The sequence below is a fragment of the Aulostomus chinensis genome, chromosome 8 (assembly GCF_037954235.1).
Source record: "Aulostomus chinensis isolate RoL2024-O1b breed Wild chromosome 8, RoL_Achi_v1.0, whole genome shotgun sequence".
Lineage (NCBI taxonomy): Eukaryota > Metazoa > Chordata > Actinopteri > Syngnathiformes > Aulostomidae > Aulostomus > Aulostomus chinensis.
Genome location: NC_141327.1, coordinates 10,844,943 through 10,868,746, shown reverse-complemented (window position 1 = coordinate 10,868,746; position 23,804 = coordinate 10,844,943). Strand labels below are relative to the sequence as shown.

The 23,804-nt window shown below is 42.4% G+C and overlaps 2 protein-coding genes across 2 annotated transcripts in view; one reads left to right on the top strand and one right to left on the bottom strand.

Moving 5' to 3' along the window:
* Window positions 1–295: 295 nt before the first annotated feature.
* jupa (junction plakoglobin a) lies at window positions 296–23,369 on the bottom strand. Its single transcript, XM_086210851.1, has 16 exons — window positions 23,232–23,369; window positions 10,451–10,500; window positions 9,894–10,061; window positions 9,553–9,806; window positions 8,451–8,689; window positions 7,754–7,955; window positions 7,016–7,160; window positions 6,745–6,848; window positions 6,306–6,644; window positions 5,778–5,930; window positions 5,555–5,674; window positions 5,317–5,467; window positions 4,134–4,255; window positions 3,906–3,945; window positions 3,018–3,162; window positions 296–1,306 (listed from the first exon to the last, which is right to left on the bottom strand). Exons 2-15 carry the CDS (start codon window positions 10,461–10,463, stop codon window positions 3,020–3,022), a joined length of 2,193 nt encoding a protein of 730 aa, XP_086066977.1. The 5' UTR covers window positions 10,464–10,500; window positions 23,232–23,369; the 3' UTR covers window positions 296–1,306; window positions 3,018–3,019.
* Window positions 23,370–23,379: 10 nt separating this feature from the next.
* The window catches only part of hap1 (huntingtin associated protein 1), a 35,072-nt gene continuing 34,647 nt past the window's right edge, over window positions 23,380–23,804 (top strand). Inside the window, exon 1 of the mRNA XM_086210013.1 lies at window positions 23,380–23,491. Within this exon, the coding sequence (XP_086066139.1) occupies window positions 23,380–23,491 (112 nt within the window). The remainder of the gene's footprint in view (window positions 23,492–23,804) is intronic.

Here is a 23,804-nt window from a genome sequence, read left to right as displayed (position 1 = left end):
ATCATCAGGTTCTACTGACTACAACAGGCAAACATCCTTTTTCTGATGTTTATCTTGATATCATAAACCTGCTGGTCCAGCTGCTTTAAATGCAAATGTTAATTAAGTTAAAATTTGTATTTAAATTTAAATAACCCTGAAGTACATGGAGATAAACTGCTGAATAGATTGAAGGTGGAGCAGTAAGTCAGTAAGACTGGTTATTTTCTGTATTGTTTTACAGCTTCCAGATGACATGGAATGAGTGAAAAACGACAATAATTTCTGATCTTTAGTTTAAAAAAAATCGACACCGTAATGTTTAATATATCCTTTATTTTTATTAAACAAAATTTCAGTAAAAACTCTTATTAAGTAGAAAGACAAATTTCCCTGTCAGTAGTTGTCCTCCAGCTGCAGGGCCGACCCCCAACTCTTATTTCAACAAGAAGCGGAAGATGTTGACACATGAATCTGTCCCATTTTATTATCATTCTTTTCAATTGTTCCAGACACAAATACTCTTCTATCAGATTAAAACTGACGATCATCATTAATATTCTGGTAATGTCAAATATGTGCTGATTCCCCAAGAAATAACTTAAAAAGGACAATCCATAAAAAACATCTTAGACTTCTAATAATTCGGGGGTAGGGGGGCCCTACACTGCCCTTCCACAGGTCTGTCACAGACCTCCACATCTCCTGGTTTGTTCACTCCTACTGAATTAGAGCCACGAGAACAAGCGAGCTTGTGTTACATACTCTCGGCTGACTTCTGGGTCACAGCGGGAGAAAAGTTGACAGTATATTGTCGAAGTACAGCGTTGACAGTAGTGTCTGTTACAAAGGCGTTAAGAAAGAAAGAGCGGTGAGCAGGTGCATTGTGCACGATTAGCCACCTCTGGCAGTGTTTTCAACTATTACTCTCTCTTAAAAAAAAAATGTTGCTACATGATTATCATCACAAAATAAAATCTCTTTGGCATAGATTACCCATCCAAAAGCATAAACACACATACTCACATGCACGCACACGCACGCACGCACGCGCGCGCACACACACACACACACACACACATACACTCTCAGGTTTTCTAACCAAAACCTACAAGCATTGTCAAAATTATAATCAGCAATATTTTGCTATAAAACATAGATGAGCCCTGTTAAGATTATGAGTCCCGTACTCCGTGATAGTTGCATATATTACAGTCGGCTGAGAACAGAGGGAGTCGCCCCTACTGATGAGTATATATATTCTTCTCCTTTGTCCCATTCCAGCTCCTCCACCTCTTTTTTACACAACGCTCTCTCTCCTCTGGGTCTAAAGGAGAAGGAAAACAACATCACCATCTCTCCTCGGACCTCACAACACTTCTACAGATGACAAACTTTGAACTTGTACAGGGTTAAAAACGATATGTGCCGCAGACCAAGAAGAGGCAGCTCAATGGCTTATGTGTTCAGTGCTATTTAAACATCAATCAGACAAGCAGATGCATGGCATTGAAATGTGGTTCAATTTATGCCCAGTAGAAACATTGTCCGCCACCTCCTCCAAGGTCTGTTTGACCCTCCATGACTTTTGTCGCTGTATAAACACAAGACGTGCTTGCGCGCCTCTACCTGAATGAGGAAATTCATTTCTTTAGGTGCAAAGTGCTCTCTTCTGCAGAGCTGACACGTGAATCACTGAAGCAGCAACGCACCAAAACTTGGCTTTAAAAGGGAATGGCAGGAGGAACTCTTTGTTTGATTGATGTCACGCCTGAAACACACCTATGAATAACTAGGTGTCCACTGATGGCCACTACCACCTCATTTTGTGCTTTGATAACATGGCCTCAAAATACCAACCAAAAAAAACGCCTAAGTAATTTTTCCAAGTTTTTTTTTAGAAAACACAAAAAAACTGGAGAAAAACATCTTAAGGAGTTGTTTTAGGCAAAAAAAAATTGTCAAAAAATGACTTGGACAATTATTTCAAGAAGGTGACGCCATGCGAAAACTAAACCAGTTTTTGAATGGCGTCAGCATGCGACGCATTTCACTTAAAATACGTATAATGAGATATTTCAGAATAAAAACTAAATGGCTTCTACAAATCTAAAGAAAAATGTGTGTTTAAGGGGAAAATGCTTGATTCTTGACATCTTCAAATGTTGGAATGTTGGACCAAGACAGACCTAACACAGTTGCCTTGATTAGCATTCTGTCTCTCCCTTGTTTATTATGTAAACTGTCCTTGGGGTCTTTAAAAAGGAGCTATATAAATGTGATATATTATTATTATAATTATTATTAGTTATAAAATATAGAAAAATATTTGAAAGCATTCGTATAATCTTTTTTGACACTTATTTATCTTGTATCAAGTCACCTAACTCTTATTCATTTATTTAATCCATATTTGTGTGTGAAACAAAGCATGTTGCCATCATCAAAGAGATTTTTCAATTAAATTACATTACCATTACTCTGGGTACAAATGTAGGCTCAGTGTTAATGAGTGTCTACGTCGATACACCATTTATTAGCCCTGAAACGGTAACCTGCAACATCCCAATTAGCTCAGTTTACCTCTGACTAATAACATATCCAGAACGTTAGTTCTACTTGGTATTAGCCGTCATGCTAGTTCAGAGATCTGAATGGCATCGGGTTGCCTTGCTTGGAAAGTTGGGTTGGATTGCAGTCATTAACAGCCCAGTTAAGCAACTTTATCTTGCTTGGGTGTTCAAAGTAGGACTCAATGTGAAAGAGTAGAACACCTCCACCACCAGGGGCCACCTCCAAATTCCATATTTCACGCTGCAGTGAGAGTCTCTGCTGTTTCTTCGTTAACGCATGTCACATGACCTGTGACGGTCTAACACATTTTAGAAAGTTGTCAGGTTGTGTGCTGAACTTTTCTGCATTTTATTACCCATCAATTACATTACAAAACCTCTCAAGTTGTTTTTTTTTTACTTCAGCACACAATCTGTGATATAAAAGCACTAGTTTGGGCGGTATGATCAACTGAAGTAACTGACCTTTAATAAGGCTCTGTGTGTTCGAACTGTTGTCTCTCGTAGGCCATGCTGCCTGGGTAATCGTCATGCATCATATTTCCATCCATGCCGTCCATGGGCATATCACATGCATACCCGCCGTAGCCTGGGAACCCACCATCCAGCTCTGCAGGATGACAAAAACATTTGATCTTTTTTTTTTGTAACACACTGGAGTACCATTTACCCCATTGTGGCATTCCTTTGTACGGCCATTTTCACAACGCTTTTAGTCTAATTCCAACTGAATTACAGTATTGGGTGTGCAAAACCTACAAGCTCATGGGAACACTTAGCACTGTGATTATAGAGAGAGAGAAGAAGATGATCCCTTTTCTCTCTGGTCAGGCAAGGAGACAGTCAATACCAGCTCCATAAAAGGAGAAAAGGCAGAGAAGGAAAGGAAGGGAATTACAGAGAATGATGCAAACACAGATAGAGGAAAAAAAGCCATTGAGGGAGAACAGGAATTGTAAAGGCGAAGACTTGGCAATGAGAAACAATGTCATACACAATACAAGACTACAGTCTAAAACTTAAAGAAAAAGGAAAAACCAAAGTGAATGAGGCACCTCTGACATGAAGTATCCATTATCACAATGTCTAGGTGAAATGTCTTAGGATAACTGGATTGCAGGACACAACAAGTTCATGAGAACACAAACTGGACGAAGATGAGCTTGTGAATAATCACTACAGGTTTAACCAGGAATGCTTGAGAAGTGAACTCGTGTGGTCATTTTAGGAAACTCATTCTATTGCTACCAGACAATGACGGTAAATTGGCGAGCGCAGCAGGGATTGGACCTGCGTGCTAATACTGTGCTGAGGAATGTGTTGCATGTGCACATTTCAGCTACATTTACTCACCATCTGGATAGGGTCCATCCAAGGGGACACTGTTGTGGGCCTATAGAGAGATCACACAAGGCCAAAGGTCAACACATAGTCAGTGATTGTCATCAAATTGCTTTACAGGAAGTACTTTACCACCCCTTTCAATAAGAATGCTAAGATGAGTTTAACTAAGTTAATAATGCCCCAAAAATCTACTTGTAATGCTCATGTCCTGGCCATGGGGGGGTGTTGGACACTCACCATCTCCCAGGCAGCAGGGTCGTGTTTGAACAAAGAGTGTGTGAGCTCCACAGAAACTCTCTTTTTGTAGTCGGAGTTCTTATCCTCAGAGATGCGGAAGAGCACGGCGGCAGCATAAGTGGCTGCAAAGGAAAAGAAGCAAGAAAAATTCAGCCATCGGATATCCTCCTCTGACGTTGCGTTTTAGTGTTGGTACAGTGGCACGGAGCAGAACTGCTGTGCGAATGCCTCAACAGATTTGTGTCTTAAAGGAGAGATAACAGCATGAGAAAAAAAATGTTGTCAAGTTTTTTTTCTTAAGAGTCTCTGAGATGAGGCTATAAAGACTTTTATGAACCTTTGACAGCATAAAAACTGGATGTTCTTTGCCTTATCTGCCATGGTGTCTGTAAATGTAAAACAGACATAATTTCACATAGCTTAACCTGAATATAAAGCAAATCTTTTTTATGATATGGCACTTTATTGTGTCATGCATTAAGAGATGCATGAGTTTTCAAGAAAAAACTAAGAAACAAGAGCAGGAGAACATTCATTTTTGATGAAAGGATGATACATGACTTCATGACGTTACGTCATGAAGTCATGTATCTCTTTTGTTTTCTATTTTTTGTGTATGATCCATGAGCCGCTAACCAGCTCCAGGTGTGAGTGCCTACATTTTTAACAGGTCATTTTCTTTCTATTTATCTATATTCTGAACAGGATTAAGATGGAAACATATTTTACATGTATTGTTTTATAGTAGCAGAAGTTAAATTTACAACAGGAAAGGTGAAATATAATCCCATTAACATTTCATGATAATGGCGAGTTTAGAAGTTTAAAAAGAATGATGTCAGTCTTTCCTCCCTGTGATGGAGAACTCCAATCTCTTGAAATACTGGCTGTAAATGCAGCATAATCTGCACTCAATCACATGTTAAATTATTAATCTAAAACTTTGTTAACTCTGACACTGCACTTGATTGCATTATATCCCTTAAATGCGGGCTTCAATATGTCACAGTGAAAAGTAGCGAGGCAAAAGTATATTGACTCTTCCAGAGCGGATGAAGTCATCTATCGTGCAAGTACCTGCACTTATAGTAAGCACATCACTTGATTAAATTGACTTTGATGCTTTCCTCTGAGGACTAAATGCTGCATTACGGTAAGGCAGCACATTATCTGAGTGTCGCACCAATGCCCTCGTTGTTGGAGTGCAGCAGTTCCATCAGTGGCGCCGACGCTCCCTCGCTGTCGATCGCCTCAGCTGACTGTTTGTCCAGAGCCAGCTCACACAGCACGCCAGCCGCCACGCGCTTCACATTGTCCACTGGTGAGTAGAGAAGCTGGTGAGGGAGAAAAGACAAAAACGATCAAAGACAAAGTTGATTATTAAGATAAGTGAATGTGTCAGCATTGGTTGGCTCTGATACCTGAACAAAGAGTGGGATGGTCTGCAGGTTGGCGATCTCTGCTCTGTTGACTGGGTCTCTGGCTAGAATATGCAGAGCTCCTGTGCAGCCCTCCACAATTTCCTCCATCCTCACTCCATCCTGAAAGGAAAAGAATAATCAAGGACACAGATATTCATAAATTATTCATAGCACTCATTAAGGATTCACACAGAGTGAATCATGATGCTGGTCTGTCATGTACCTGGTATGTCTGCTGGTTGGATGAGCCATGTTTCTGGGCATCCTGGTGGGCTTTGAGCAGCAAGCTGACCAGGCGGGGGATTGCTCCTGCATCTCTCAGAGGGGCTTGATTCTCTGGGCAAAGAGCCAGGTTACGGATCAGGCCAACCACCGCCTTCAGGGAGGGAGAGGATACAACGATACACTCATGATACAGTCACTGGTCAACATGTCACACAAGGCGTTGGCTTTGTTTGAAGGTTGCTCATCTGAAGATACAGTTTGGGCTCTTTTAGGTTGACTGAACATTGCCCGCCTGCCAGATCTGCCATCCCCTCTGTCCATCTGTTCTCCTCTCCTCTCTTATCCCCTTCTTTTATTCTGGACCAAACCCCAAAACTAACTCAATCCCCAAACTGCTCTATGTGTCTGTTTCATAATCTTCTACAGCCTCCATCCACCTGCTCTCAGTCTCATTCTGCTTCCCGTCTTTCCCAGCATGCTTCCTAAAAGCCATCAACTCTGTAATAGCGCACGTATTCCCCTCTACCTTAATAACAGGCCAGTAGTAGGGCTGGTTGAGCAGCTTGACGATGGCAGGGATGCCATAGTGCTTCCTGACAGCATTCTGCGCCAGCTCAGCCTGTTGGTGGCGTGAAGTCAGGTGGCGCAGAGCACAAACGGCAGGTTCAGTCACGTCCTCTTTCTCGCCGGCACGCAATATGGCGTGGATAAGTGCCTCTACGCCGTTGTTCTGAGTGACCAAAGTTTTGTTGTAGGCATTGTTGCATGTCAGATTGGACAGGATCCCCGTGGAGCAAGTGAGCATGTTGAGGTCATCGGAACTAAGCAGACCAACCAGCACCTGCAGCAAACTGTCCATGCCCTCCTGAAGCAAAAACACAGATATGATTTACTTTATTATATATGAAGAATTAAAGGAAATTTGGAAAATAATAGATTTTCAATGCGGTCAAAGTCAAACCGACCTGCTTGGTGGCAGCATCGGACAAGTTCCTGAGCGTCCACAGACAGTTCTGCATCAGACGCTGGCTGGAGCCTGAGAGGTGTTTACCCAGAGCCTGCATCCCACCTGCCAGGAACACACAAATTTAATCAGTACACTTGCAGCTAAATCTCATGAACTGTCAAGTAGCAGTAGACAAGATGCCATAAGCCACAGATCAGATGACAAAGAGCAGACAGATGAGCTTCAACACAGGTGAGTGTGCTCCAACACAAACAGCATAGATGACATACCAGCCTCGACAATGGCAGGTTTGTTGCTGGGGCACACTGAGAGGACTTTGAGTACACGGCTAGTGGTCCACAGGAGTTTCTCATAGCTGTAGTTTCTCATGATGTGAACAAGACCCTCGGGACCCCCGTTGGCGAGGATGATTAACTGTGAGATTGAGAGACAATACAAATATGTGATTAAGGGAATTTAACATTCAATATCATTTTATAAAGAAATCCTTCATGATTGTGACACACAGGATTTACATAAAGCGTGTGAGCAGTCTAGGCTCACTCGGTTTACTAATCAGCAAATAACCACACCCAAACCCTAATGGTGAGCAACTCTGTTCACACGCCACACCCAAAACAAATCATGTACCAACAAGCACCAAAACCTGACTGTTCCAAATCACAATACCTGTGTCTGCCAGTCATTGGAGAAACAACACACACACGCGCACACACACCCTTGTACTTATATCTTTGTGAGGACTTTCATTGACATAATACATTCCCTACCCCACCACCCTAAACCTAAACCATCTCAACTGACTGCCTGATCCTAACCTTGACCCTAAACCTAACCAGAACCTAATTCTAACCTCGACCCAAAAACCAAGTCTTGACCTTCAAACGGCCCCTTGAAGAAGTGGGGACCGGCTAAAATATCCTCACTCTGTTGGTTAAATATGTAACTAGTTCTCAATATGAAGCAAGTACAAGAACACACGCACACAGACACAGACGCACACACACCTTGCTCTCCTGATTGCCATAGGACAGCAGCTGCAGACAGTCTGTGGTGATGGCCAGGAACTTTGGGTTGCTCTTCTTCAGCAGGGGAACCATCCTCTGCAGGCCGTCAGCCAGACGAACCGCCATCTTGGCTCCCTCCTGGTGCAGCAGCAGGTTGTGGAGTGTGGTGATGGCATAGAACAACACAGACTCCATGGGAGAGCTGAGGGACATTACAGGTGAGATTAGTGTGTATCACAAAGACCTCACAGCCATAAAAGGAGGACAATTTCACCTTAAGATACACTCACTGAGACACTGATATTGTTTCTTTTTTTGTTGGACCTAACATTTGATATGCTGCTCTATTTATTTCCACTTGCTGGTTTCCTACATTTTACAGAAAGCCAAAGAATGTGCAACAACTTCACAGACGAGGAGGAACACTAAGGTTTTCCAGTAACATTTTCCTCCACACACTCTGGAATATCATCTTTAGAACTGATGGAGAAATGAGCATCATTCTCCTTTTATAGCTATTCAATGTTGAATGCTCAATTCTAATTTACCCTCTTTTTTGTCTTTTTTAACTGAATTGTATTGTCCCGTGCAGGGCATATCGAAAAATATTAGATAACAAAAAACTGAACCAAAACTTGGGTAACATTTTCACTAGCCAGCAAACAGTCAAGCATCAGCTACCTCACCACTCTTGTACCTGAGCATGCGGACTAGAGCGGGAATGCCTCCAGACTTGAAAATGGACAGCAGACCCTCCCTCTGGTGAGACAGGTTGTGAAGAATGCTGGCGGTGGCCTTTGCAGTCTCCATGTCACTTGTGTTTTGCATGGCTCGCACCACTGCAGACACCATCTGAGGCGACTGCATCAGTGCACGCCGTGAAGCCTCTTTGCGTGTAAGCTGGTTGACGATCTGTGCTGCCTTGCTGACCACCACCTGAGAACAGACCGTAGAGAGAACATGGTGCTTCTATTACATGGGGTAAAATTAGCGTGGAGCTGCCAATAACTCTTAACTTTAGCTCTAAATTAAAATCAGTAGAATTATGGTTGTTTCCATTTTTAGGTGACGTCTTCAATTTATCTTCCAGTTTGTGAAGCCAACAAATTCAAATCCCACAAATATGTATTGCAAGCAGGTCATTTTAGAGCTGAAATCAGAGACTGCCAGTTTTACTTGATAGGTAGTTTTAACAATGACTGTACTATCAAATTTGTTGTCTAATAAAGCAGGGGTTCCTCCAGGTGGGGGTCATGAGATACTATTCAGAAATCAAAGAAAGTGTAAAATTTTAGTTTAGTAATTTTAGCACTTATATCTAAATATGTCTGAGTGGCTTATGAGCACATGTGCAGTATGCGCAATGTTTGCATACTTCAACTACATCTAAGAAAAGTGAGGGTCTCTGACACCTATATTTCAGGGATCAGGGGATACAAATCTGGGAACCCTCACTTACAGAAATAACATTTTGGGACTAAGTTTAGGGAATATTAATAATACCACGCTTATGTCAGTGCAGCAGTTACGGGTGTTAATATTTATGCTAAGCTAGGCTAAGCTAGGCTCTACCAAATTTAACAAGCTTCGTACCTCACTCTTAGATGAAAAAAGTCAAACTATTCTTTTGATATTCTCAATTATTTATTATTTAAGTATTGCACTTTGTGAATTTATGTATTACAAATTAAAAACTGATTATAAAGAACTACTCATTCTAATTTTGTTATTGGTTTTTCCTTAATACCATGCTCATGCCTAGCTTTGTGTATGTCAAGACTCGATTCTGCCCTCATCACCTGATCTTCATCGTTGAGCAGTTTGGTGAGTTCAGGCACTGCACGTGTGGCCAGCTCAGCATCATCCTGGTAGTTGATCAGATGGATGATGGCTGTCTTGAGCATCTGGGAGGGCTCAGCCAGCCTCTGGACGTTGGTCATCTGGGACGGATCAGTTTGAGTAGACAGGATAGTCATTCCTTCCTCCAGCGTCTCTGGGAACATGGCAGCTCGTACCCGCTGGGCTCTGGTCAGCGAGTACTGGGGATCCATGTCTATCAGGTAGGGACATGATGATGGTGATGACGAGACAGGTCACGTTAGCAGAATGAAGGCTATGGTAACATGCATGTTTGACTCACCAGTCCCTTCTGATGTGACTGTAGTAGTCACAGTGTAGTGCTTTGAGGTGACAAGCTCACTATCATCGTCTCTGACTGTGGTGGCTCCAGACTGGATCCCAGAGTCAATGCCGTACATGCTGTCCTGCCACTGTGACACCTTCACCATACCGTCGGTAACTTCACCCACTGCCAAACACCAGGAGAGGGAAAAAAAAAAATCAGTCATTTAGAAGTGAGTATATTCATAAGTTGTTATGATAAAGTGTTTACCAATAAATACAATACCTTGGCTTTTTTTGCCCTGTTTTTTTTTTTTAATTTTCAAGTGAAATGGAGGAACCTTTTCATCAATGTGACCTTTAGATATCATTTGAATCAAGGAAGTGACTTAAGCACTGATGCATGAAAACAATAGTTGGAAATAGGAAAGGTCATGATCGGGATGCTTAAAGGTCACCTTTAAAGTTTTGTAGAACCAGTGGACATAGACAAACGTGAACAGGAAAATACATACAATATACAATATCTGTGAAAAGTATTTAAAAAAAAAAAGAGCTAAATTGTTTAACACTTACTTTGCATGGCCATCCTTGCCTCCTATGATCTAAACAACGATGGAGCAAACCTAAAAAACAGGCAAAAATGACAAATTAGGATTTTGTTCTTCTATAAATGATGATAAACCCGTTTACACATTTGCAACTCAGCATGAATTAGTAATAACACCACCAGGGTCTTAGTTTTAATATGCTATCCGTGTATGACAGCTCATAAGATGACCCCCACCATCTGCAGTGCACCCTGACCTGAAAATGACAACACAGAGCAGCAGCGGCAGCTCATGGGGGAGGAGAGACAGCTGTAAGTCAGGAATGCTAGCCGGCCTGGGTGACCTTTCACCTTGGGCCTCCGCCCATACTGCTGTGGGAGATGCCTACTGCTGACGCATGGCAATCAGGAACCTGCTTGTCTGGTTTCGACTGTTGAGTGAGAGTGTGTTCGTGTACAGACAGTGAGTAAAATCCTTGTCACACACAAGCTTAGTGCTAAATGCCGCAAATCTTTGTCTTTTTAAAACATCTAAAAAATGTTTGCCAGCCTCATCCATTCTACTTATCCAACGTCCCAAGGTGTCTTTCCACTATGATGTTAAACAGTTCTCAAGCCTACATAACATGGTAAAATGGTAAATGGACTCAATTTTATATAGCGCTTTTCTACCTTAGCGGCACTCAAAGCGCTTTACAGTGTCATCTCATTCACCCATTCACACACACACAAACACTCACACACTGATGGTGGAGGCTGCCATGCAAGGTGCCAACCTACTCATCAGGAGCAATTATGGGTTCAGTATCTTGCTCAAGGACATTTCAACATGGTCACCGGGGTCGAGGATCAAACCAGCGACCCTTTGGTTGCTAGACGGCCACTCTACCCCTGAGCCATGCCGCCCGAAACTTGTCAGTACAAGTTTGCTCTTCACATTCTCTAGATGTATGAATCATCTGTCTCTCCTCATTCACTCAACAGAATGATCACACAAAGCAGTTCAAAAGTAGACTAACATGAAAATTACTAAATCTGATTCTTCTTAAATGTTTTCGCCTGTAATTACATTTGATGTTGCACTCTCTCAGGTTTGCTTGGTCCAGATGATACTTCCTTATTTTCATGCTTTAAATAAAAATGAAGCATAAAAAATAGATTATATGAGACTCAGTAGACCTAAAATTACCTCTTGCACTCAGTGTTTTCTATCTCGTCCTTTCTGCAGCTGGAATGTCATCTACCACAGTGAAATCGGCATTTTTAATAGCTGCCTGTCACATATGACTGATAGTACAATGGATCCTCTGTGCTGCTTAGTGTTTACAGATGTTTGACGTTTTGTGACAAGACTTGGATGTACACGCATAAAAGTGCAATTCACAAAGCTACGAGTGCGTTGGCTGATTTCTACTCACAATACATGGGTACTGGAGGAACGGGTGGGCTCTACAAGCTGAACAAACTGCCCACAGACACAAAAATAGCAATACTTTTCTTTTGTGTGACAGCTGTTTATAGCTGACAGTCAGTTTCCGTGAAGAAGAAAAAAAAGCAACAAAGCTTACTATTTTTCTTCCCTCTAGCTTAAAAAAAGAAGTCAGGGCAAAAACTGCATGTTTGGTGATAAGCTGTGAAGACTAAAATGATCTTTTTCCAATGTGCTTCCATGAAACTTCTTGGAATAAATTCATAGAAGCTCAACAACAATCATGAACAGTTCAGACTGGGTTTAAAGACAGCTAGTGTTATTGGTGGTGGTGCAAGTTCAATTTAATGGAGGAACCACGTCTGTTTGTGATGGTTATCATTTCCAGAATTTTTAAATGTAGCAAAACGAATTTCATTTCATCTTTTTAATGAAGAAATCAGGAAATAATTAGACTTTTTCATCATTCTATGAGCACTCGGGAATTCACAGACTTGTGAAATTGTTCTCTACAATAAACTAACTTGTCTGTCATTGTCAGGCAATGCATCTACTGCAGGTAATGGAGCAATGTTAGTGTGATGTCAGTGCACCTACATGTGCTCTCTGACTTTTAAGAAAGCTTTCTTTGGGATTCTGTGGTTTATTTATTACCTCAGTAAATATTTTCATTCTCAATTAGTTTATAGTCCATCCATCCATCCATTTTTTTGTACCACTTACCCGTTAAGGGTTGCAGGCGGGCGGAGCCTATCCCAGCTTACATGAGGCGGGAGACAGGGTTCACCCTGGATGGGTCGCCAGTCCGTCACAGGGCCATCAGGAGCAATTAGGGGCTCATGATCTTGCTTAAGGATACTTTGACATGGTCATTGGGGGGAAATCAAATTAGAGATCCCCTGGTTGGTGGCCCCCCCCAGTTTATATCAGTCATAATTGCTAATTTCAAGTCTTTGATGCAGCGACACGGTGGTGCAGTGGTTAACACTGTCGCCTCACAGCAAGAAGGTTCTGGGTTCGAGTCCTGGCTCGGGCACGGGATCTTTCCAAGTGGAGTTTGCATGTTCTCCCTGTGCCTGCGTGGGATCGCTCCGGTATCCTGGCTTCCTCCCACAGTCATGCAGAGACATGCAAATGTAGACTAGGCTAATTGAATACTCTAAATTGACCGTATGTGTGGCTGTGAGTGTGAATGGTTGTCTGTCTCTATGTGTTGGCCCTGCCGATGGACTGGTGACCTGTCCAGGGTGAACCCTGCCTCTCACCCAAAAGGCCGCTGGGATAGGCTCCAGGCCCCTGCGACCCTCAACAGGATAAGCAAAAAAAAATTGATGGATGGATACAAAAAAAAGCAAGGTGTATTGTAGGCGTGGCACATTGTGATTGACAGGACTCAGACAGCCAAGGTGGTAAACTCCAGGCTTATCCACTAACCAACCAGTGTCATCACTTACTTTTAGGAACTTAATTTCTGGATAAAACAGGACAAATCCCAGTGGAGAGTCCAGTCAGAGCTCTGGTGATCATAGTGGAGGAATACTTCTGGGTTTGGTCTGGACTCATGTTCTACAAGTCTTGCTCTCCTAACCCTCCTGCAGCTTGATAAGCATCTCAGAATACCAAAGTCCTCCCCATATTGAAGTTACAGTCAAAATCTCTTAGTGCCTCTGACTATACTTGAAGAATACAGTTATGACTCTGACCACACTAATCTTACTGTCTGATTCTGTCACAGTCCATCTTGCTCCCAGGGTTCTGGTCTTACTTATGGCAAAGGACCCTAAGCCTGATCCTCTTTAAATCACCCAGACAGAATTTATCAGGTACAGTCAATAACTTCTCAGTTACCAAGTTAGAGGTCTTCCTCTGACAACACTCAGTCAAGTTTCACTCAAAGTGGTCAGTTCTGAATCTCTAAAGCTGCCAATCCTCCACAAGGTATTGTGTTTTGATGAGGATATGATGTGTGGTAGTGTTTTTAGCCCTCGACAAAAAACAACAACAAAAAAACAACAACAAAAAAAACATTTCATCAGAAATCTTAGGTAACAGAGCGCCTGTTGTTTGTACAAAGTTAACTGTTAACTGAGACCTTGACAAGTCATGGTTTGTCTGTCCACATCTTAAACGGTCTTTACCATGTTAATAAACTATTCATGGCATTTGGAGAAGTAAACTTGTAAACTTCCTCTCAGACATGAGGCCAATTCACACACCACACATTTGAAGACTAAACCCAATTTGATTGGACCAGCAAGACCCCATTGCAGATGATTGTTATTGGGAGAAAAAAAAGGCATTTAACTCCCACGATTTAACTAATTCTTTTGAGAGTAGCTGAAGAACTCAGCTAAAATTCTTTAATTTTCAATAATCTAGTGAGCAGTTACTTTGAGCATTTTGTCCACCAGCTAGTTCAGTAATACCACCACCATGTTCATCAAATGCAAGCACACAAGAGTGTTACTTTGATGCAGTTACTTCAGTCATAAGAACTGAGCCTCACAATGAGCCATTCATGATGCATCGGTGAAAACACCACTCCACCATACGGATGTTTCTGTGTCTCGGCTCGCCCAGCCCACTTTGTCTCCCCCAGGCTTCTTATTGTTGATGTGTGCTGGTCTGTCCACATCAGTGTGGTTCCTGCAGGCAGTGATGTTTTCAATTATGATTTGCATAGTGAAGAGGATACTGTGTGCATACCAGGAAAATGTGTGTACTGCATTAGCTAGCGCCTGTCCTTAGTTTTCTCTCTGCTGACGTTTAAAATTGCCACGTTGTTGTTTTCACCTGAACCTGGTGTGCTTAAAAAAGGTCTCAACGTGTCCCTCTATCACACTCACCTCCACAGAGAACTGCAGCTTTGTCTGATCCTGCAGGACCAAGCCCCAGAGGACTGTCTGTACTTGCAGCTACATGCGATCTTACAGATAATACACTGACTCACCGAGCCACAGAGCTAGATGTGCTTACAACTGGTACATTCATACCTCTCTTACTTGTAAAGGTGTGGCCCCTGTTTAAACAAAAGCAACTACTGGCTGTTTACCATTGATCAGTTTAGAGACAAAAGCTTTCACTTCAAGCTTTCTGTCTGCCAAATAATTTGTGACCGATACGCTGGGATATAAAACACAACAGTATGGGACTTTTTGTTTGAAGCAGAACGCCAGCATGTACTCAGCATGCATGCCTACAGCAAAAGAACTTTCCTGGTCCCAGTAAATCCAGGACAGTGTTTGTGTAGTCTTTGTTTTCCTGGGCGAGGCAGCGGGTTCAGCAATCTGTTGCAAAGCTACGACACGCCCCACATATCTCCTCGGTAACCAAAACTCTGCATAGGCACAGCACTGTAGGGCTTTTATCTGCTGACCCATCTGATGTCTGAAGCAGGGCTCTCTTGCTTGCTGATAAAAATTGGTTCTTGTTTGCTTCCCCTTAATGCTCCAAGCCAAGAACATCTAGTGTTATAAAGCTACTCCAATACCCCAAGTTTGATTTACTCATGTGTTATGTAGAAGCTAAAATTAAGAAGTGTACTGTGTCAACAGTAAAATTATACCATATCATACTGTATCTGAGTGTTTAGTTTTGATGAGAAGCTGTTTGTTGAATTGTGTACTTGTGCTTGGACTTTGCTCGCTTTCGGTTAATGAGTTATTCATCCTTTCACTCTCATTGTACCTTGCTCTATCGTCGTTACCACACACATAAATTGGCAGTAACATGGAAGACACAGTCCTTTCCCAAGAAAAAAACCTACCAGTTTGTTTTGCAACAGCATGACTTATGGTGATTCAACTTTGAAAAACATAAAGCTAGATAGATGTTTAGTGTGCAAGTTGTAACTGAACAGCTGATGTGATACTGTTCAGCAGCTTAAATGCTGGTGCGACATTCCACACTAAAACCATAGACTGAATCTGTGCCCTGTCAGAGTGTAAAATTGTATTTCACATAGCACTTTTTTCACTCTCCTATAATTAACTCACTGACTTACAGGCACTATGAGAACACAGCTACCGTAACAACTGATGAGTAACTTCTCAATCATGACATCAGATTTGCTCTTGTAGTCTCTCCCCCCCCCCCCCAGGCACAACAGACAGGGAGCGTCTCTCTCACTCTTTCTACAGGGGTGTGGCATCTGAGTGTGTGTAGGTGTTTGAGTGAAATGGGTGAGGCAGAATACACCTAATGGCTGGAGGGTCTAAACTGTAGACCTGACATTTTATTTTCCTAGCAAAATGCTCTCAATAATTAACATGTTTGCAAACTGAGTACAGTTATAAAAGACATTCCAGCAGGCAGATTCTGACTTAGCTGGCCTAAGCTGTTCCTCTGTCACAGCAGGAATGAATCAGGTCAGGGAAGAGGCCCAGGGGGAGGAGATGAGCGCTGGAGCTATTCAAGAGTGGTTCCTCACATACAGTGCATTACTGCCTTTGCAGTGATTTGTTATTTACCCCAACCTGCTTGTTTGGCGGGCCTGGGTGTTACTTACCCATCCATGGACATTTGCTCTATAAGGCTTTACAGGTCTGCGAGAGAAGATTAAATTAGTGAAAAGTTGAGAAGAATGGTTTGACATTTTGTGCAAAGGCAGGCGCTTATTTGCCTTCTCGACAAGTGTTAGACGAAAAGTTTATGGCTGTATAAATATGAAGCTGGAACCAGAAGCTGGTTGTCTAAGCTTATCACAAAAACTGGAAACAGAACTACTAGGCTGGCTATTTTATGTTTGAAGACATAGACAAAGTGAGTGAGTGTTGGCACTTTTACAACTAAGACATTATACTTTGTTAAACCTACTCGAAAGTGGAAGTTTTAAAATGATGCACTTGACATTGAAACCCGCCATTTTAGACTCAGCAAAGCTGCTCTCTCCTAGCTGTAGCATTGTGTTTACTGTACACAAGAGTGGTATCAGTCTTCTCATCAAACTAGAAAATAAGTTTTTTTCAAATGATGTAACCTTCTTCACTCACTACAAAAAGAAAAACAAAACACATGCCAAGCCAATCCCAATGGAAAAACAAAAGAAATGATGTATGGGCAATTCCTATAATTTTTGGATTTTGCATTGCAGAGGAAACTTAAGTGTGCACTGTGGTGCAGGGGTCCTCCCTCTGCCCACTAGGTTGCACTAAGAGAATACACACCTATATATGGTGTTTTTATGCATCAGGTAAAGACAATACACTAAATTGTGATGCAATTCAGTTGGGTCATTTACTGGTGCTACCACACGGTGCTATGACAAAACTGTTCTTCAATGCTCCATATCACTTTCTTCAATATCATGTTAAGTGAAAAATGGCCTCTGTTTTACATGTAATCCAGTTGACAGGCAACCATTCGGAGTAGACCCTGCCATAAACGCCACCAAAAACACAACCTCCTTGGTGAAGGTAATAACATTTTCTCATAATTCTGAGAACATTAGAGCTTTGCTGTGGAATCATGACCTCCTCTGGTGGTCTGTCATTTCTAACAGGTTTGCTAATGTCATGTTTAGGCTGCCATGCAAATAAAGCAGATTATGTTATCAAACATCTGTAAAGCTTCCAGCACCATCTGCACAGAAGCAGATCCACTATTAAACATACACATAGACCCTGTAACATATATGGCCCCTGACATGCAACACACAACCCTCTTTCTATAAACTGTTTCTCAGATGACTTGAACACAACATTCATGCGGCCCAATCCTCCACAGACACAGTAAATGGTCAGAGCAGCCAGCTGAGCCCTCACGGCAGACAGGCTGCAGTTAACAGTGTGCCCCCTGCATGTCCTCTCCAGAATCAGGGTCCAGTTGTCCCAATGGGAAACAACTTAACACACCCTTAACCTTCCTGGTCCCCAAACCAAACATCCCCCACTCCTGCTACAATAGCTGTTATGGCACTGTAATGGAGGTGGCAAGGGTTAACTGAATAGTTGTTCATTATAAATCAATATAGGAGGATGTGAAGTGGTGCACAGCTAATGGATTTATTGTGGTGGGTAACAGGAAGCGGTGGTCAACATTATCGAACTCACCAACACTGCTCTAGATCAGAGAGCAGCCATTAATTAGATGCAAAACTATGGTGACTAAGAACTGCAGGATGAATCACATCATGGGTTTACTTCAAGAAAAACTAAGATTTGTGTCTACGTTTTGTAAAAACACTCTTTATGGGAGAACTTTTGTCAATTGACTGTAACAGACAGTTGATAAAATCCAGACCATAATCGTCGCCATGCCAAAAAGCCACAAAGAACAGAAAATGACATACTGCTGTTGCGCAGTTGTGCAACACACAAATTGAATTTGTCTAAATGTGGCAGAAATAGCACAGCATACTCGGCTCTCCTTCCTTGGTTGATCTGGGAACATTCCCAGCAACACAGTCAACCACAGTCAGCACGCCAATGAATAAAATAAGCAGCAGAATATAATGGTCATAGATCTGCCCCTTGATTCACTGCAGTTACGTTAATGAGCTGAATGAGGCCAATGGATGCAGTGTGGTGGCAATGAACTGGTGTGTCGATGTTTACTCCTTTTGGGACCTCTTGTGAATCAAAGGAAATGTGAGCCGTCTCAGAGGAGGTCCCTGAGTGCCGAGCGGGATCAGATTACATGAAGCTGATAAAGAACGAGGGAATGAGAGAAAAGGGGTGGACCCTTCGTGGTAATAATAAGCCCCCATTTGCGAGGCCCACACTGCAGTAAAGTTCACAACAGGGTCCAACACATATCAGACATAGTGAGAAGAAACAGAGGAATGTCTCAAGGCCAAGATCACCTCCCGTATCAGGAAAGCAATGCATCATGGAGATGAGGACATCAAATGGCTGAAATCCACACTGTAGTTTCAAAAATAAATCTGGTTTACACAATTCCGATGCTCAGCAGGTATGTTTTTAAGGTGAAAAAAAGAGGGTTTTAAAGGAATGATTTTACATTAGGACCAAAAAGGACCCCTCCCCCCCCCCCATGTTGTGCATTTGCTGGTCGGAAGGAAAGAGGATGAACTCTGATACAGCACAGAGAGCTTCTGTGTTTCTAGTTTAGGGTAGTGGAGGGGAAAGAGTAGAAGCATTGTCCCTTTGACTGCTGTCACACTGAAAGGAAACCGGGTCTCAAGTGGCCCCGCTGGATGCAGCCAAAAAGGCTGAAAAACATTAAGATGGCTTTGTGTCTTCACAGGCCAAGTTTGGTGGCCAAAGCCTTTTTAAAGGCCTGACAAGTAGTTGTAGCTCAAACTGCCACTGCTATGCATCGCTGTGCAGCTGAGCACTGAGGCGATGTGACAGATGATTAATTTTTCAGGAGCTTGAGGGGAGCGGGTGCGTGGGGAGAGCCAGGCAAAAGACTAAAGGGACCCTAAAGGATACAAACTTTGCTCTAGAACAGCTGACAAATTCAAGTTCACAGCTTAACCAAACAAATAAAATCTGCAGCTTGACAGCTTGTGTTAAAAATGAGCATCTTATTTTCTATTATTTTACAAATCAACAGCCTTGTCATTTGCTTCAGACACTACTTTTGTCAGCAAAACCTTAAGAAAATAAAAGAACTGGAAAAGCACAGTCTGCATGCATTTATTCACTATTTTGTTAAGAATTCACAGGCCCAAGGGTTTCACAACAGTCTCGATCCATGAGACCATGTAAACAACAAAAAAGTTATTTGCTTTGTGAGTTATGAGATTTCCACCCAGCAATAGTGATGAAATGACAACTTGAGATGCTGGTATTCCTCGTGTTGCATATCTAACAAGTCAAGCATCCCTCGTGATTAGCTTTTGGTTTCAGCCACACCCTCACTGCCCCCACTTTCCTCCATCTCTCATAGAGGTGTAATTAAGAGATGAGGAAGAGAAGAAAAACACACACCACAAGACTCAAGAGTCACAGTCTTGAGAAGCCAAATCACCGAACTGTGAAACATTTGAGTCAGTGCAGGAATCTAGTTCCCTCCCTCCCTGCTTGGATATGAAAAAATATCCAGGGTAATGAATTCATGAGGAAAACTGCAGAACTTAGCTATTTTCAGCACACTGCTAGACAGATGCATGGGCGCGGTAGACAGAGCACTGAAGGGGTTGATCTGAAATGACCAACCTGTTTAAGCTAACTTTAAGCAGGGGACATTCTATCATCCTTGTTTGATCTAACCAAGAGAGCTGTTTAAAGTAAATAATTCAGCTCAGTGCCTGTAAGGAGGACGAGATTGAGTTGACTCCTTTGTTGCTGTTGAACCTGTCTGGTTTACTTTTCTTGTTCAAGCTTTAATGGCTGGTGCGCACTGTGGGATTTTGGCCCGTCTCTGACGAAAAATGAGCGAACGTGATGTCATCGTTGATTGTGATGTGATGTCACTGTGAGAGAAATTTTTTTAAAAAAAGTTTTTTCCTGGCACACGTGCCAGAAATTTAGAATGATCATCTCACAAAGAAATACAACATGTCTGATTACATGGGCATGCTAACAATAATACTGCAGTACTACTCAAGCTCTCTGGAAAACTGGCATCCGAGGTTGGCCTCTTTCCCAACCACATTTTGTCCACATTTTCTATTTCACCCCCTTTTTGTAGCTTTTCTCATGTGCATAAGTGTCAATACAACTATTTCATGGGCTTACTTCTTGTTTTACATCATTGATGTTATTCATTACTGTGGCAACTGGATGGTAAATGTTGACACTGTATACTGACTTGCATTGTAGCCTTATTTTCAGTCTCTCTTTGCACAGCGTACATGCATCAGATCAATGGTGGTACCCAAGATATAAAGTGATGGAGCCATTTTGCACAGAGCAGCTTGTAATAAATGTTATTGCAAAAACCTTTTTCTGTCTGTAGAAGGCTTAAGTCATCTTTTAATTCACCATGTCTGCAGAATGGATAACTGGCTGTCTTATTTCTGCGGTATTCTCTGTCGGAAATTATTATAATGAATGGAGCCTTCCCTCTGAAGAGGAAAATAAAAGAACTTTGACTCTTCAACAATGCTGCCTGATGAAGATTTTATTTTAAGCCTTGGGGAATCAACCCTGCATACATTTTGATGCCATAACACCATCCACCCTTTGACAAAGCACAAAGACTCTTATTGGGGCCAGCCAGAAACTTTATCTCACTGCGTTCCTTCTCTATAGCAACAGCAGAGAGGCAAGGTGATACGCAAACACAGAGCAGGTCACACGACGTGTGTGCCCAGTGGCTGAAACAGAACCTTATAAAGAACTTTGTCAGGCACCACTAGACGGGGGGTAAGACCCCAAACCCACTGAAGAAGAAATCCATCCAGCAAAACAAAGAGGTTACAATATCTGCCATACAATAATCCCCTTTGCAAAGTGTAGACCCATTTATAAATGGAAGGATCTCCCAGCCTCTTGCTCTGATAATGTAGGGCAGTATCAGGGAATTAAGCAGGAGGGGGGAGATTATCACCGTGCCACCACAGCTGTATCTGTGAAATCTACAGTAAGTCACCCCCCTGACGTCTAACCACTCAGTCACTCTCACCCCCCAGGGTGGAGGGGAGGGTGCAGTCTGCTGCTGCACCACTTGATGACACAGAAGCGCAAGCTTAGGGGAGGCTGAACTGGCAGAAAGTATTGGCACCGTGTCCTTTTCATCCTGACACACATTCAACACTCTCAGCTGGACACACTGGTGCCAGAGCCAGCTGGATGCCACTTGATTAACTCTTTTGTGGTTTTCCTCCTAACAGTTCTGATTAGAGGATAATTGTGAGTCAGTGTGTAATAGTCAGTTACACACCACTAAAGTGTCAATGTTGTGATGTTGGTGACGTACAGCTCCAAGGTGACCCATGTCACTTCTGACTCACAGATATTAAAGTTGGCTAATGAATGACTTGATGGCATCAGTAAAAGCTGGTGTGAGATTCTAACTTCACTAGATTTACTCATGAAATTAAGTGAAAGAAACATGTGCTCCCATGGTCACTCACTAAGCAGGATTGTAAAACTGTTGTCCTGTCAAATTTAAAGTATCTGCAAGGGTAGATGACATCATGGGCGGCTTGGCAACACCTGGAGACACCATTGCAGCAGCGAACAGCCGTGTGGGCAACAGTGACACCAACACATTTTTGGGACATGATTCATCATACAGTGTCATACATTACAGAGGTGTGTGAAAAGACCTCATTCTCAATTAGCTCATTGCCTTGGCCACTGAGGTTGTGTATTATCTGGTGCCTTTTGTTGGATTCAATGTTTGTTTTTTAAGCAGGATTATACAAAAACTACTGAGAGAGCAGTTTTAGAGAGCAAAAATAATCCACTTTTTCCTAATAATTTCATTTTAGTGACCCAGTGTTTTCTACTATTTTGTCTTTAGCAATTCAAACAAAAGCAGTTTGTTGAATTAATTTTCATTCAGGTTCTTATGGTTAAAAACAAAACATACCATTGGTAGAGGTTTCAGCTTTGGCAGAGGTTTGCGGTCACTGAGTGCTCTGGTAGTATCAACTCTTACTTGACAGTCACTGGTTGAACTGCTGATCCTTTCCTTGCTAAGGGTTAGTCAATAAAACACCATCGTAGTTCCAAGAGCCAGAGGTGATTGCGACACCCCAACGACATTCAAATCATATTTACGCGATAAGAACAACCACAAATTGTTCCATTTCTTAACTGTGAAACTCTAAACTCTCTAAACTGTGAAGCTCTCTTACGGCTAACAATCCGGACTCTTATTTGTTAGTGAATGATTAATCACTTCACTTCTTTTCATTTTACGACTAGACTGGAACAAGGCAAGCCACCATCATTTCAAATGCCCGAATTAGTGAGTGAATTTCTCCTTGTCAAACCTAAGTTATGCATCCTACATTCTACCAGAAGCGTCACCTGATTCACTCGCACGCGCAAACAGGTTTTCACGCGCGCTCACCCTTGCACACCTGCATGTGGGAGTTCAGTGGCAGGTGACACACAGCTGAATGGCCGATACTGGGGCCAAACATGGTTATGAAGCCGCAGCGAGGGGTCTCTGGCAACCAGACATGAACTGGAGTGTTAGTTTATTGTTTCCCAGCAAACTTTAGGTGCCTGGAGCTCGCGCTGTACTCCGTGACTTCAGGCATTTTGGTGGCCAGAGTGAGGCATGCGGAAATGAACTGCTAAACAAGGCTGAATTTACTCCCAGCAGGTAAGCTGAGAGGAAACCGCACATTTCGCCACACAACCGTATGTGTAAAGCCGCGTAGAACTACTGGAAGCTACGCAAAAACATAAGGGGGGGGGGGGGGGGGACGTACATGTAAAAAACAAAGACACCACGGACAGTTTGGAAACTGTCGGAAAACCTAACTTTAACAAACACGTAGTGAATCTTACCTGTCAAAACAAGTGTTACAGAATATTCCAAGGAAGTTTGTTGTTTTCTTAGGGACGGGACACTTAGGTGTGTTTTTGCCCCACTTATCTCCACCGTCCGCGCTGCGTTGCTCCGCTCCGCTGCTGGCCAACAGTCCTCTGAACAAAAATGAGTAAAAGAAGCGTCACCTCGGCTCTGACTCCGCCCCCCTGCACCGACCCCACCCTGCTGCCGCGGCTGGGCTCACTGGGACAGGCTGGCTCTATTGTCAGGAACAACCGTAGAGAACACTCCGTGCTTATTCACTTCATCAAATTGGCTTATAGTGCAGTTAATAAATGAAGGCAAGAGTATATTTGTGAATATAGAATTCTTTATGTTAAAACACTTTTATTTACCACATAAACCGTACACTATTTTATAAAACAGTCCAAACATCAAACTACTCAAAATAGAGTATAGTAGATTTATAGTGTGTTTCCTGTGAAACAATAACGTTTAATGTGTCAATTCTACACTATTTTTACTGTTTGAATCGCTCGACGACGATGACTCCGTGTGTTCTCTTGTAAGTCACACACCTGTGTGACCAC